Source organism: Pongo abelii, chromosome X, assembly GCF_028885655.2.
Source record: "Pongo abelii isolate AG06213 chromosome X, NHGRI_mPonAbe1-v2.0_pri, whole genome shotgun sequence".
NCBI classification, from domain to species: Eukaryota; Metazoa; Chordata; class Mammalia; order Primates; family Hominidae; genus Pongo; species Pongo abelii.
In genome coordinates, this window is record NC_072008.2 from 48,470,097 (window position 1) to 48,486,690 (window position 16,594).

At 41.6% G+C, this 16,594-nt stretch overlaps 1 protein-coding gene and 1 long non-coding RNA gene across 2 annotated transcripts; one reads left to right on the top strand and one right to left on the bottom strand.

The window, feature by feature from the left end:
* Positions 1 to 4,741: 4,741 nt before the first annotated feature.
* On the top strand, positions 4,742 to 15,686 carry LOC112130817 (uncharacterized). Its single transcript, XR_002913023.1, has 2 exons — positions 4,742 to 4,864; positions 14,690 to 15,686. It is a non-coding gene; the product is annotated as an uncharacterized LOC112130817 (long non-coding RNA).
* ZNF630 (zinc finger protein 630) lies at positions 6,693 to 15,330 on the bottom strand. Its single transcript, XM_009234801.3, is given in 5 exon segments — positions 6,693 to 8,637; positions 8,868 to 8,949; positions 8,951 to 8,964; positions 9,238 to 9,364; positions 15,250 to 15,330. Coding segments are annotated over 5 exon segments (1,974 nt in total). The 5' UTR covers positions 15,265 to 15,330; the 3' UTR covers positions 6,693 to 6,901.
* Positions 15,687 to 16,594: the final 908 nt, after the last annotated feature.

Below are 16,594 nucleotides of genomic sequence, written 5' to 3' on the forward strand. Positions count from 1 at the left end.
CTTTTTATGTAAGGTTTCTTCTTTTACTAAGGAAGGAGACCACCACTTCTCCTGCTGCCTTCCTCTCCCCTTGTCTTGCGTAGTTTATAAGACAAGAGGAAAGGGAGAAAACAAAAAGTTGGAAAGAAACAGAAGTAAGATAAATGACCAGACGACCTTGGCACCACCATCTGGCCTTGGTGGTTAAAAATAATAATAATTACGTTCTCCACGCTTGCCTGATCTATCATGACCCTTTCACGTGGACCCTTTAGAGTTGTAAGCCCTTAAAAGGGCCAGTAATTTCTTTTTTGAGGAGCTCGGCTCTTAAGACGTAAGTCTGCTGAAGCTCCCAGCCGAATAAAGCCCCCTCACTTCTTTAACCCGGTGTCTGAGGAGTTTTGTCTGTGGCTCATCCTGCTACATGTCTTGGTTCTCCGACCGGGAATCAGGTGATTAATGGATGGTCAAGGCAGCCCCTTAGGCGGCTTAGTCCTGCCCTGTGGAGCATCTCTGCGGGAGACTCTGGACAGCACGAGCAAGGCGGATCCTGAGAGTGCTCCCGGGTAGGCATTTGGCCCGTGGAAGGCCTCATTAGAGCTGTGCACGGCAGGCCCCCGTGGAAGATCAACGCAGTGGCTGAATACCAGGAGAGAACTGGCGCTTGAAGTCCAGACATCTGGAATATGGTAGGACCGGTCCTGGGAACTTGCCCACTCCATTTGAGTAAAAGTGTGGCCTGATCACCCACGGCGTGCCTTTATTGGCACTTTAGTTTTAGTTTTGATTTTGACTTGACTTGAATTGCTTGATGAACAGGCATGCCTTTAATGACACTTTAGCTTTAGTTTTAATTTTAATTTAGTGTAAATTAGACAAGTGACCTTTTACCCTTTCCTTCTTGTAGTGTAAATGTTTTGTCTCAAGGGAAAATGGGTCAGACACAAAGTAAGCCCATTCCGCTAAGGACTATGTTAAAAATTTCAAGAAAAGATTTAATAAAGACTATAAAGTTACTATGACACCAAAGAAAGAGAGCTTTGTTTAAGATGAATTGGTCAGCATTAGGAGCAGGTTAGCCAGCAGAAAGAAGCCTAGACAGGTCTCTTGTTTCAAAGGCGTGGCACAAAGTAACTAGAAAGCCAGGACACATAGACCAGTTCCAATATATAGACACTTAGTTACAGTTAGTACTAGACCCCCACAGTGGCTAAGAAGGCAGGCAGCAGCAGTGCTAGCAGCAAAGAGACAGATAGCCAAGGAAAGATCCCACTCCACCCGCTGAAATAAATCAATTCCTAAAGTTCTGTCCGACCCAACACCAGAAGACCCATGGCAGGAGATGGCACCAGTGATCCCAGTGGTGCCTTCCCCTTGCCAGAGAGCAAGGCTCCCCACTCCTGAGCCCACAGCATTTGTGGGCACACACACATCTAGGCCACCCAAGGTAGACACACACACCTCTAGGCCGGAAGGCAAACACACCTCTAGGCCACCCAAGGTAGGCAAGAGAGGATGTGAAGCCTCAGGAGAAACCCCTCCCTTGGCAGCTCATTTATGACCCAAATAATAATAATAATAATAATAATAATAATATCAACCTCTAACCTAAACTACTTTTGTTATCTGTAAATTCCAGACGTTGTATAAGAAAGCACTGTAAAACTTTCTGTTCTGTTAGCTGATGCCTGTAGCCCCCAGTCATGTTCTCCATGCTTGCCTGATCTATCAGGACCCTTTCACGTGGACCCTTCAGAGTTGTAAGCCCTTAAAAAGGCCAGTAATTTCTTTTTCGAGGAGCTCGGTTCTTAAGACATAAGTCTGCCAAAGCTCCCGGCCAAATAAAGTCTCCTTCCTTCTTTAACCCAGTGTCTGAAGAGTTTTGTCTGTGGCTCATCCTGCTACATTACAACTTCTGTAGTTTCTGGATTTTTAAAATGTTTACCTTTTTGTTACATCTGGAATTTATTTCATGTATGGTATGAAATAGGTAGAAGGCCCAGTGGGTAAGGCTCCAACTATCTATTTTTTTTCTGATGGCTACTCAGTATTGAATAATCTATCTTTCTTCCAGGTACATGAAATGTCACTGTGTTAGTCCGTTCTCACACTGCTATGAAGAAATACCCAAGATTGGGTCGTTTATAAAGGAAAGAGGTTCAATTGACTCTGCAGCGCTGGGGAGGCCTCAGGAAACTTACAATCATGGCAGAAGGGAAAGCAAATGCATTCTTCTTTGCACGGCAGCAGCAAGGAGGAGTGCAGCGTGGAGGTAACTGCCCCCATGATTCAATTACCTCCTACCAGGTCCCTCCCACGACACATGGGGATTATGTGAACTACACTTCAAGATGAGATTTGGATGGGAACACAGCCAAACCATATCAGTCACTTATGTTTGTAAATTCTCACTTGTATTTGGTTCTCTTTCTGGTCTCTATTCTCTTTCAATGATTACTCTGCTAATGGCATTTATAAAGGGAAGAGGTTCAATTGACTCTGCAGTGCTAATGGCAGAGTAGTCATTCCCTAACAGCCTCAGAAAAATCTAGCCCTTCCAACACCTTGATTTTAGACTTCTGGCCTCCAGAACTGTGAGATAATACACTTCTATCTTTTAAACAACTCAGTCTGTGGTACTTTATTATGGCAGCCCTAGCAAACAAGCACATCTTCTTTTGTTACTTTAAATGTGTACTTTTTTTTTTTGAGACATAGTCTCACTCTGTCACCCAGGCTGGAGTGCAATGGTGCAATCATGGCTCACTGCAGCCTTGACTTCCCAGGTTCAAGCAATCCTCCTACCTCAGCCTCCTGAGTAGCTAGGACTACAAGTGCATACCACCAGGCCTGGCTAATTTTTTTATTTTTCATAGAGATGGGGTCTCATTATGTTATCCAGTCTGATCTTGAACTCCTGGCCTCAAGTCATCCTCTCACCTTGGCCTCCCAAAGTGCTGGGATTACAAGTGTGAGCCACCACACCCAGCCTATACTAAACAGTCTATGTCTAATAACTTCTATATCTGAAGTTGTATAGGTTTGACTGTTGTTTCTTATGAATCTTGCTAATAGTGTTTTGTGTCTTGTTATCTTGTGTGCACTATGATTTTTTACACTGTGGGTTCCTATATTTTGAAATTTTATCTGTGGGTTGAAAGGTGGCTTACACCAAAGTGGATTTATGTTTACTTCTCTCAGGCATCTTGGGTCACTATAACCTGGGACCATTTCAAGTAAATCCTTTATTTGTTTTGCTGATACACTGGAGATGTGACTTGAGACTGTGAAGAAGCATGACAGCAGCTATTCCTCTGGCTCAGGGCTTTTGTACTTGCTATTCCCTCTGCCTGGCATGACCTACTTCAAATCCTCCTTTACTTCCTTTGGATCTCTGCTCAAATGGCACCCTATTATTGAGACCTTCTCTGCCCACCCCACATCCACAGGTGATTCCTTGTTCCCTATCTTGATTTACTTTCATTCATCACCAGAGGATGAATACTTATACACACAGACACACACATGCACACAACAAAAACGTATAACTATCTATATATCACCTTTTTATTACCCATGTCCCCACAAAGCAGGAACTATTTTTTCTGCTTTGTTCACTGTAGAATACTCAAAATAGGCCCGGCGCAGTGGCTCACACCTGTAATCCCAGCACTTTGGGAGGCAGAGGTGGGTGGATCACAAGGTCAGGAGATCGAGACCATCCTGGCCAACATGGTGAAACCCCGTCTCTACTAAAATAGAAAAAAATTAGCCAGGCATGGTGGCGTTCACCCATAGTCCCAGCTACGCAGCAGGCTGAGGCAGGAAAATCACCTGAACCCAGGAGGCAGAGGTTGAGATGAGCCGAGATCGTGCCACTGCACTCCAGCCTGGCGACAGCGAGAGACTCCGTCTCAAAAAACAAAACAAAACAAAACTCAATAGGGTCTGCCATGCAGTACATGCTCAACAAAGGTTTGCTGAACATGAAAAAACAATGGCTGGCTGGGCACAGTGGCTCACGCCTGTAAGCCCAGCACTCTGGGAGGCCAAGGTGGGTAGATCAGGAGGTCAGGAGATCGAGACCATCCTAACACGGTGAAAGCCCATTTCTACTAAAAATACAAAAAAAATTAGCCAGGCATGGTGGTGGGCGCCTGTAGTCCCAGCTACTCAGGAGGCTGAGGCAAGAGAATGGTGTGAACCCGGGATGCAGAGCTTCCAGTGAGCTGAGATCGTGCCACTGCACTCCAGCCTGGGTGACAGAGCAAGACTCCGTCTCAAAAACAAGCAAACAAACAAACAAAAAAACAATGTCCATCCACACTCTGAGAGATTTTTAGGAAATTCTTCACTGTTCCTGTGGCTTGCTGCAAAGCACTGACTTCACAGGAAATCAGACTGCAGACGCTCGGCCACAGCAACCTCAACAAAACAGACACTGCACTGTCTGAGTCTGCTCAGGCTGCTATAACAAAGATACCATAAACTGAGCAACTTATAAACAACAGAAATTTCTTTATTACAATTCTAGAGGCTGACAAATCCAATATCAAGGTGCCAGCAGATTTGGTGTCTTTGGCGAGGGCCCATTTATCATTGATGGCATCTCCTTGCTGTATCCTCACATGGTGGAAGGGGCCAACAAGCTCCATCAGGCCTCTAGTATTAGGTCACTAATCCCATTCATGAGGGCAGAACCCTTGAGATCAAATCACCTCCCAAAGGCCCCACCTTCTAATATAATCACTTTGGTAACTAGGTTTCAAAATATGAATTTTGGGAGTACACAAATGCATCCACTTTTGCTACCCCTTCACTTTGAGAGTATCTGCCAAACCAAGATTACTGAAGCTGCAATTCTCAAGAACATGTCCTGCTCAAGGTGGGTAAAGACTGCTGACATAAATCTGGGAACAAAAATGGCTTCAATTTCAGTGAAAGAATGAGCTTGAAATAAAGCCACCTCTGCCCAAGGGACTGTGCTATGGTTTGAATGTGTCCCTTCCAAAATTCAGATGCTGTCAATGTGCTAGTATTGAGATGGGCCTTTAAGAGGTGATTGGGTCACACGGGCTGCTCCCTCATTAATGGATTAATGCCCTTTTAAAAGAAGAAGATTCATGAAATGTTCAGTTAGCTCACTAGCTTATTAGCTTGCCTTTCTGCCTTCTGCCATGTGAGGACGTGGCAAGAAGGCCTTCACCAGCCCAAATGCTAGTGTCTTGATCTTGGACTTCCCACCCTCCACAATAGTAGGAAATAAACTTCTATGCTTCATAAACCAATCTCAGGCATTCTGTTGTAGAGGTACAAAGCGAACTGAGATAAACGATAAGGGAATCATCCATCTAAAATCTTGGCACTAAGTGGAAAGGTAAAAATGCCCTCTGAACATTTATAGCCACTGGCCTGCCATCATGCTTCTTTGCAGCTTAAACTGTCACCTTCCAGGTATTATGGGTTATCAAGATTAAGGATATCAGGATTATGCTTAGCTTCCTGAAAACCCTTTGGGAGACTCCCTCTCTTTGTTATACCCTGGAACAAAAGTAACACATCTAAAACAGTACAAATGAAATCAGGACCACATGATGAAGGGTCAAAAGACAATAAAGCAATGAAAACAGGATGCACAACAGGAAATATGCTGGGAGTCCTAAGACCAAATAGATTTGTTATACCGACAAACAAAATTGGGCTGAGCAATAGGATTTACCTACTGAAAAACAGAATACTCTCAGATTGGACCACAATGTCTAAAGTAGTTCTCAGATTAAGATACATAATCCAAATATACCTATAATAAACCAGAAAGAGTGAGATTAATTGAATTATACATTAAACTAAAGAAGTTAGAAAAAGAAAAAAAATTAAAAGCAGATGGAAGGATTTTAGTGAAATAAAAGCGTAAATGAATAATTAGAAAATAGAAAAATGGCAAAAATGCATGAACTGCAACACAGGTGAGGGAGAGTAAAAGAAATAAAATATTAGCATTCATTTACCTAATTGAGGGAAAAAATCACAAATACACTCTATGAGAACTATGTTGGAGAAATAACCACAGATATAAAGGAAATTAATCATGAGACTACTTTACCCAAAATTATGCAAATATATTAAGAACCTTGAGGAAATACATGATTTTAAAAAATTACAAGGAGTCCATATTTCTACATCTATATATCGATATATCAATATTTCAATCTAAATGCATATATAGGCCAGCTGCTGTGGCTCATGCCTGTAATCCCAGCACTTTGGGAAGCCTAGGTGGGTGGATCACCTGAGGTCAGGAGTTCGAGACCAGCCTTGCCAACATGGTGAAACCCCATCTCTACTAAAAATACAAAAATTAGCCAGGCCTGGTGGTGCATGCCTATAATCCCAGCTACTCGAGAGGGTGAGGCGGGACAATCGCTCAAACCTAGGAGGTGGAGGTTGCAGTGAGCCAAGATCACGCCACTGCACTCCAGCCTGGGTAACAGAGCGAGACTCCATCTCAAAATAAATAAATACATAAATGCATATATAATCTAAACAGAAAAATATGATGGAAGAAATAGAGAAAGATGACAAAGAGATACCCTTCAAATAATGCACCATGCCCAAATAAATTCACAAGAGAATTCTATAAAGCATTTAAGGACCAAACAACACCAAAGTAGTGCTAATTCTTCCAGATACATTTATTCTGTGAAGGGGGCTGAGATAGTTTGAGGGTGAGCAAATTGATTCCATATTTGTGGTGTTGAAAATATTCTGAGGGCCTACGCAGATCATTCTGTGGAAGGGTAATCATATATACTGAGGAACATATGAGTCTATTCTACAGTTGAGAAGTTGTCACTATTTCTGTTCAATGTGAGTTTTCCCATGCACAATGAGGACTGACTTCTGGGAATAGGCCTTCCCACAATCAGCACATATACAAGGTGTCTTTCCTATATGGATTCTGATGCCCGGTAAAGTATACATGCTGGCAGAAGGCCTTCCCACAGTCACTGCATCTGGAGGGTTTCTCCCCAGTGTGTCTTCTCTGATATGTAATCATCTGTGATTTCCAGAAAAAAGTCATCCCAGACTCAGCACATTCAGGGGTTTTCTCCCTAGGATGAGTTTTCTGATGTATAATGAGTAGAGACTTTCCACAGAAGGCCTTTCCACATTCACTACATTCATAGGGTTTCTCTCCAGTATGACCTCTCTGATGTAGAATGAGATGTGACTTCAGGGAAAAGGCCCTCCCACACTCAGTACACTCATAGGTTTTCTCCCCTGTGTGAACTCTCTGATGAATAATGAGGGGTGATTTCTGGGAGAAGGTTTTGCCACATTCACCACACTGATAAGGTTTCTCCCCTGTATGAATTCTCTGGTGTATGATAAGAGGTGATTTCTGAGAGAAGGATTTTCCACATTCAGTACACATATAAGGTTTCTCTCCAGTATGAAATCTTTGATGGCCAGTGAGGTGTGACTTCTGGGAAAAGGCCTTCCCACAGTCAGTACACACATAAGGTTTTTCTCCTGTATGAATTCTTTGATGTCCTATGAGGTGGGACTGTTGGCAGAAAGTTTTCCCACATTCACCACACTTATAGGGCTTCTCTCCAGTATGTGTTCTCTGATGTATAATGAGCTGTGTTTTCCGAGGGAAGGTCTTCCCACATTCAGCACACTCATAGGGCTTCTCCCCAGTATGAGTTATCCGGTGTATAAAAAGGTGGGACGTCTCACAGAAGGCTTTCCCGCATTCACTGCATTCAAAGGGCTTCTCTCTGGTATGAACTGTCTGATGTATAATTAGATGTGACTTCTGGGAGAAAGCTTTTGGACACTCAAAACACTCATAAGGTTTCTCTCCACTATGGACTCTCTAATGAACAGTGAAAGGTGACTTCTGGGAGAATGCTCTTCCACACTCAGTACATTCATAGGGTTTCTCCCCGGTGTGAATCCTCTGATGCACAATGAGGTGTGATTTCTCACTGAAGGCTTTCCTACAATCTGCTCATACATATGGTTTCTCTCCAGTATGAATTCTTTGATGTATAATGAGCTGTGATTTCTTGATAAAGCCTTTCCCACACATACTACAAACATTGGGTTTCTCTCTGGCTTGAAATTTCTTATACTGAACATGGGCTTGCTTATGACTGAGAATTTTTTCACATTGACTATCTCCATAGGGCTCCATTCCAGTATGAATGAAGCCTTCCTTCTCAGGCACAGAACAGGAAGCATTATACCTAGGTGGTCTCCCACATCTAAATCTCTTAGTGGGGTTCTTTCTTGCATAGCTCCTGTTATAATTTAGTAAGTCTGAATTATACTTCAAGCTATTTTCACATGAATCAAACTTATGGAATTTTTGACTTGAAGGAGCAAGGTCTGTGCACCAATTGAACATTTTCCCAAATGCACTATACTTGGAACCCGTCTCATCAGTCAACGTTTCATGACTGATGACTGTGACCTGCCTCAAAACTCTGTCTTGATTTCCTTGATATCTATGCATCTGATTATCAATATGCCAGATTTTTAAAACAGAGTACAATGAATTATCCTTTGGGGCTCTTTCTATTATCTCCCTTTGAAATAAAAGTTCTCCAGAAATGATCTCCTGGGAAGATTCAAGGCCTTTCACTCTGTCTGAAGGAAGAAGAAAGAGGCAAAATCAAATACACACACACACACACACACACACACACACACACACACACCAGTTGGCAACGAACAGAGGTACTAGGAAGGTGGCTGTTGTAGAATGAATGTTATAAAGGAGGTCTGATAAATTTTAAGGAAGAAAAAAGGTAACGGATGTCAGAGATGTCAAGGAAGAAGAAGATGCCCTCTTGACCATCTACCCAATTCTCACTTACCTGGGTAGGTCCACCTTGACAACTCACTCTCTATGATCCATGGGTCCTTTCCATGTTCCAACTTAAAGATTACATCTGGTTTTAATACCTGAACACCCTGTTAAGAGAAAATTGTAGTGGCTTTGGCCTTGGCAGCTCAGAAATTCATGAAGAGAAGTACTTGCAGGGGACTCCCAGCAAAGTTGGATCCTTAACTCACACCATAACATAAAAATAAATTCTAGATATAACAAAAGTATAAACATGAAAAACCAAAACTATAAAAGAACACACTCTATTAAAGGAATATCATAAAGGTCATGGTATTGACAGCTCTAAAGGAAGGATGAAGAGGATTTGATTCATTGGTACACAGGGAATCTGCCCTTACCCATGGAGACCAGGTGATTATAGGTCTCCAGCATCACATCCCTATGCAGGGTCTTCTGAGCAGGATTCAACTGCTGCCACTCTTCCTGGGTGAAGTCCACAGCCACATCCTCAAATGTCACTGGTTCCTATAACAGCACATTCCTGTGGAATCTGCTCGTTCTGGTCATTTTTACCATAGCAGTACATGTAGGATGCCTACTTTGTTTGCACTTTGCCCAGCATACTTTATGAGAGAAACAATGTAAAACCCTGCCATTAGCAACAATAGTTAGTGGAACAGAACAGACAGTCTAGAAATAGATACAAATAAAAATGGGAAATTTAATATATAATAAAGATAGCATTTTAAACAGGTATGGAAAACAGATTATTCAAAACTGGAGAGCTATCAGGAAAAAAAGTAACTGGATTCCCTACCTCACACTATATACAAAAATAAATTCATGACACAAATTTAAATGAAAAAAGAGAAACTATAAAATAAAGACAGGAGCAGTTTTAAAAAATAATCTTTGAGTGGAGAAGACTCTTCTAAGCATGCCCTAAAACCCAGATGCCACAAATGAAAACACTGATAAATGTGACTACTTTATGTATTACATGGCAAAACATATCAAACAAACTCAAAGGATATGACTAACTAGGGAAAAAATATACACAAAACAGATAGGATGGACAAAGAGTTAATTTCCTCCATGTATAGAGAGAGCTCCTACAAAGCAAGAAGAAAAAGACCAATAACTTTTTAAAAAATGGTTGGTATGGTTTGACTCTGTTTCCCCACCCAAATCTCATTTTGAATTGCAATCCCCACTTGTCAAGTGAAGGAGGTGATTGAATCATGGAGGCAGTTTCCCCATGCTGTTCTCGTAATAGTGAGTGAGTTCTCACAAGATCTAATGGTATTATAAGCGTCTGGCATTTCCCTTGCTGGCACTTCTCTCTCCTGCCACCATGTGAAGAAGGTCCTTGCTTCCCCTTCCACCATGATTGTAAGTTTCCTGAGGCCTCCCCACCCCCGTGGAACTGTGAGTCAAATCTCTTTCCTTTATAAATTACCCAGTCTTGGGTATTTCTTTATAGTGACATGAGAACAGACTAATACGATGGTCAAGGGACATGACCATCATTTCACAGAAAAGAAAATGCAAATGTTTTTTAAACATGTAAAAAGATGCTCAACTTCACTCACATGAAGATAAATGCAAACTAAGACAAGACACCATTTCTCCCTTACATATTATCAAAGATGGGCATTTGATAAGTCACTGGTCAAATGCTATGACTAGGGATAAGTCACAGTGACTTAGGGTAAGTTAGTGAAGATGTCAAGAAACAGGTATACTCAAATTGTCTGTGGTGTACGGTATATTTTGAAGGCAATTAATTTGGCAATATCTATCAAAATTTATAATGTACACATCCTCTGACTCGCAATTTGGTTTCTAGAAGTTATTCTACATAAACATTCACATATGTGAGTAAATGACGTGTGAAGACACTGCTTTACAGTACTATTTAAACAGCAAAATAATGGAAACCACCTCATGGGAGATTGGATGAATAAATAATGCTACAATCTCCATAAGGGAATACTATATGCAATTATAAAAAGCAACAAAGAAGGGGCCAGATGTGGTGGCTCACGCCTGTAATCTCAGCCCTTGGAGACGTGGGGGCAGGTGGATCACTTGAGGTCAGGAGTTCGAGACCAGCCTGGCCAACATGGCGAAACCCTGTCTCTACTAAAAATACAAAAATTAGCCGAGCATGGTGGTGCATGCCTGTAGTCCCAGCTACTCAGGCAGCTGAGGCAGGAGAATTGCTTGAACCCAGGAGACGGAGGATGCAGTGAGCCAAGATTGTGCCACTGCACTCAAGCCTGGTGACAGACTGAGACTTTGTCTCAAAAACAAACAAACAAACCAACAACCAGCCTGGGCAACATGGCAAAACCCTGTCTCTACAAAAAATTAGCCGGGTATGGTGGCACACACCTATAGTCCCAGCTACTAGGGAGGCTGAGGTGAGAGGATTACCTGAGCCTGGGAGGTCAAGGCTGCAGTGAGGCAAGATAGTGCCACTGCACTATAGCCTGGGCAACTGGAGTGAAACCCTGTCTCAAAAAGAAAGAAAGAAGAAAGAAAGAACGAAAGAAAGAAAGAAAGAAAGAAAGAAAGAAAGAAAGAAAGAAAGAAAAAGAAAGAAAGAAAGAAAGAAAGAAAGAAAGAAAGAAAGAAAGGAAGGAAGAAAGAAGGAAAGGAAGAAAGAAAGAGAAAGAAAGAAAGAAAGAAGGAAAGAAAGGAAAGAAAGGAAAAAAGGAAAGAAAGGAAAGAAAGGCAGGCAGGCAGGCAGGCAACAAGGAAGATCTATATTAATTGATATGCCACAATATCTAAGATATACTGTTAAGTGAAAATAAACATTCATTCACTCAGCAAGCAGTTATTGAGTACCTAGTGAATACCAAGCAGTATTCTAGGAACTGGGGATACAGCAGGAAAAAAAACCTGGCAAAAATACCTTCCCTGCAGGAGTTTATATTCTAGTGAGGGGAGACAGACAAAAAGGTTGAGAGAAAAATCACTATCTGGCCAAAAAAAAAAAAAAAAGTTTGCAACGTGCACTTCAAAATCACTCATACACAAAAAGCTCCTGGGAAATCATAAGCAAAGACAAGGAAAGAGGGATTCACAGAGAAATACAATATGGAAAATAAATATGTGAAAAGATGCTGAAGCTTATTTAATCCCTATAGAAAAGCAAATGAAAATGAGATATAATGCTTAATCATAAAAAGAACAAGAATGAAAAATACAGATGATGGCTAATGGTGGCAGGAGGGAGGGGGAACCTTGGGAAACAGGTGGGCTTTCTTGCAATTTGTGGCCACATGTTCAGCTGATTACATAATATCAAAATACAATTTGAGCTGGGCAGGGTGGCTCATGCCTGTAATCCCAGCACTTTGGGAGGCCAAGGTGGGCAGATCACCTGAGGTCAGGAGCTCGAGACCAGCCTGCCCAACATGGTGAAACCCAGTCTCTACTAAAAATACAAAAATTAGCCAGGCGTGGTGGCAGGCAGCTGTAATCCCTGCTACTTGGGAAGCTGAGGCATGAGAATCACTTGAACCTGGGAGGTGGAGGTTACAGTGAGCTGAGATCACACTGCTGCACTCCAACCTGGGGGACAGAGTGAGACTCTGTCTCAAAAAACATATATATATACGATTTGAAAAAATCTTTAAATTTATAAGCATGTGTGCCTCTGACCTAGCACACTCATGTCTAAGAATGTGGCCTACACAAATACTTCACAAATATAAAAAGATGTCTTTATATGGCTGTTTTATTTGTGACTTCACTGCTTGAGAGTTCTGGTTAGGTCATGTACTAACTGTGTGATCTCTGTGCCTCATTTTCTTCATCCGAAAAATGGGAATAACAATGGTACCTAGCACAGAGGGTTCCTGGGTGAATTAAATAAGTTAATTCCATGATATTTTATAATAGCAGTGCCTGGCACATGATAAGCACTGGGTAAATGGTAGCTATGATTCTTGTTCTTATTATTACTATTGTATATAAAAGAAAAACTACAAATAACTTTTTTACAGTCCATCAACAAGGTTCTGGTATCCTGCAAACATTAAATGGACATTTAATGGACATTAATTTGACAATGTAGATCAGTAGACAATGTAGATCAGGACATAGCAAACTATAGCCTGCAGGCCAAATTTAGTCCATCATGTGTTTTTCAATGGCCCACAAGCTAAACTGGTTTTACACATTTTCTTTTGAGACAGTCTTGCTCTATCACCCAAGCTGGAGTACAGTGAACAGTCTTGATTCACTGCAACCTCCTCCTCCCAGGCTCAAGTGATTCTCCTACATCAGCCTCCTGAGTAGCTGGGACCACAGGTGCATGCCACCATGCCCAGTTAATTTTTGTATTTTTTTGTAGAGATGGGGTTTCGTCATGTTGCCCAGGCTGGTCTAGAACTCCTGAGCTCAAGCAATCCACCCACCTTGGCCTCTCAAAGTGCTGGGATTATAGGCGTGAACAGCTAGCTGTATCTGGTCTGGTTTTTACATTTTTAATGATTGAAAAAAAAGTCAAAAGAAGAATAATATTTTATGACACATGAAAATTATATGAAATCCAACCTTCAGCGTCCATAAATAAAGTGTTATTGAATCACAGCCAGGCTCATTGGTTTACATATTGTCGATAGCTGCTTTCTACCTAAAACAGCAGATTTGAATAGTTGCAACAGGGGCCATATGGCCCACAAAGCCTCAGATACTTTGATCTGTCCCTCTACAGAAAAAGTTTGCTGACCCCTGACTTAGAGGAACTGGACAAATTACTTGAAAATTACAATTTACCAAACCAGACATAAAAAGAAATAGAAAATCTGAATGGCAGTATATCTTTTAAATAAATTGAATATATAATTTAAAACCTTCCCACAAAGAAAACGCCATACCCTGATGGCTTCACTGGGGAGCTCTTCCAAACATTTAAGAAGGAAATAGGCTGGGCACGGTGGCTCATGCCTGTAATCCCAACACTTTGGGAGGCCGAGGTGGGTGGATCACCTGAGGCCAGGAATTCGAGACCAGCCTGCCCAACATGGTGAAACCCCATCTCTACTAAAAATACAAAAGTTAGCTGGGCGTGGTGGCGGGCACCTGTAATCCCAGCTACTTGGGAGACTGAGGCAGGAGAATCGCTTGAACCTGGGAGGCGGAGGTTGCAATGAGCAGATATCGTGCCATTGCATTCCAGCCTGGGTGACAAGAGTGAAACTCCATCTCAAAAAAAAAAAAATTTAAGAAGGAAATAATACCAATATTACCCAAATTTTCCCAGAGAATATAAAGAGAATACTTTCCAACATGAGGCCAACGTAACATGATGCCAAAATGTGACAGAAACAATACAAGAAAGTAAAATTACAGGCCCTTATGTCTTATGAACATAGTAGTATAAACCCTAAACAAAATATTAACAAGGGATTGGCTAGATCATGATGATGATGACGATAGGAGTAGGTGGGGATAAAAGATAGATAAAACAAGCTTGGCTATCAGTTGATAATATTTCCAGATGGGTAATTACAAAAGGGTTCACTAAAATCTCTACTTTCATATATATTTTATATTAGGCAAGAAAAGAAAGTAGCAGAACAGAATAGAAACAGTGTGTGTATTTTTTGTGTGTGGTAAAGAAAAAATACGTGACAATAATGAGATCACTTTCACACATTTACACATCCATCTACACACATAGATGGAGTTATAAATGCATAAAGAAAAGTGATCCTCCTCAAACCAGATAATCCTAGTTATGTCAGGGAAGGAGGAAGAAGTGAGATTGGAGATATTTCACTTCCTTTTTTTTTTAAACTATATTGTTTACATTCTTTGCCCCATGTATAGATTACCTTTTCAGGGAGGAAAAAAACAGACTAAAATTGGAAGAGCAGAGAAGGAACTGCCTTGAGTTGGGTTGAGACACCACAAACTCTGAGATGACAGCAAAGGAGCCATGGAAAACAAGGAAACTATCCCACTCTCCAAGCCCCTGCCAGAGAACTTTAATTAAAAACAGTCTCTTTAGAACAACTACTGACAATACCACCCTGAACTGAAAACCACTGACCTTCAGGAAAACTCAGTAATAAAATTCCTTAGAGTAAAGTCCCAGAAATCTTGACTTGCTAAGGAGCTGGACTGATTTCTTTTTGTGGAGAATGCAAATCACATAATTGATCCTGTTATGTTACCCTTTTCACTAAAGCTGCCAGTCAAAGTGTTTTGCTTATAGTCAAAATGTTTAGCTAAGTTTCTATGAAGTAAGGCCAGGTGATCTGTGTATCTTCACAGCAATTTTGCCTGTTGATCATCTATTCTCTTTAAATTTCTCTAATCCTTATTTTCAACTAATTGCCCTTTCTCATTTTGTTGTGGGAAAACCAAGTGGCAAACAAATAACTTACCTGGGACTCAATCATTTTCTGTTTCTCTTTGGAAAGCAGTTGGGGGCGGGGTGGGGTGCAGAAGAGTCTTCGGAGATCAAGCTGAGTTAACCACTCTTCAATAGCTGGATGTGACAATGTGTTGCTTGTTAATTCATTGATGACTTGTGTTTCTCATCTGACTCGGTAATTCTATTTCCGGAACTTCGTCCTAAGGTAATAATCATGGATACGTGCAGATATTTAACCACAGAAACCTTCAACACAGTTTTGTCTTTAACATCATATTATTGAAAATAACATAAATGCCCAGCACTAAAGACTGCTGGAAAGGCAGGCAGCCCTTAAAAGCAACACTCGAGATAATTAAAAGAGGCTCAGGAAACACTGCCAGCAAATGTAAAGTATGGTCTTGTCTGGGTCTTTACTTGAATAGACAAAAGAAATTTTTGAGATAATCATGAAAGTTTGAACCCTGACTAGATATTTGATAACATTAAGGAATTTAACCATTGATTATCTGAAGATATTATTGTTAACTATTTTACCTTAGGGTAACAGCATCAACCTTTAAGGCCTTATCTTTTACATAATGAAGCATGTATGGATGAAAAGATATGTCTTGGATTTGTTTCAAAATAATAAAGACTACACATGTAAAAAGTCATTGAATTGCATACAGGCCGGGTGCAGTGGGCCAGCACTTTGGAAGGCCAAGGCAGGTGGATTGCCTGAGCTCAGGAATTGGCCATGTTGACCAGCCTGGGCAACATGGCGAACCCCAACTCTACTAAAAAAATACAAAAATCAGCCAGGCGTGGTGGTGCATGCTTGTAATCCCAGCATGTTGGGAGGTGGAGGTGGGCAAATTGCTTGAGCCCAGGAGTTCGAGACCAGCCTGGGCAACATAGAGAGACCCATCTCTACAAAAAATTAGCCTGGCGTGGTGGCACACACCTGTAATCCCAGCACTTTGGGAGGCTGAGGTGGGCAGATGGCTTGAGCCCAGGAGTTCGAGACCAACCTGGCCAACATGGCAAAATTCGCCTCTACTAAAAATACAAAAATTAGCCAGGCATAGTGGTGGGCACCTGTAATCCCAGCTACTAGGGAGACTGAGACATGAGAATCACTTGAACCCAGGAGGTGGCGTTTGCAGTGAGCCGAGATTGAGCCACTGCACTTCAGCCTGGGCAACGAGCGAGTGAGGAAAGAGGAAAGAAAGGCAAGAAAGGCAGGAAGGAAGGCAGGCAGGAGGGAAGGTAGGAAGGAAGGCAGGAAGAAAGGGAGGGCGAGAGGGAGGAAGAAGGAAGGAAGGAAGGAAAAGAAAAGAAAGGAGGGAGGGAGGGACAAAGGAAGGAAGGAA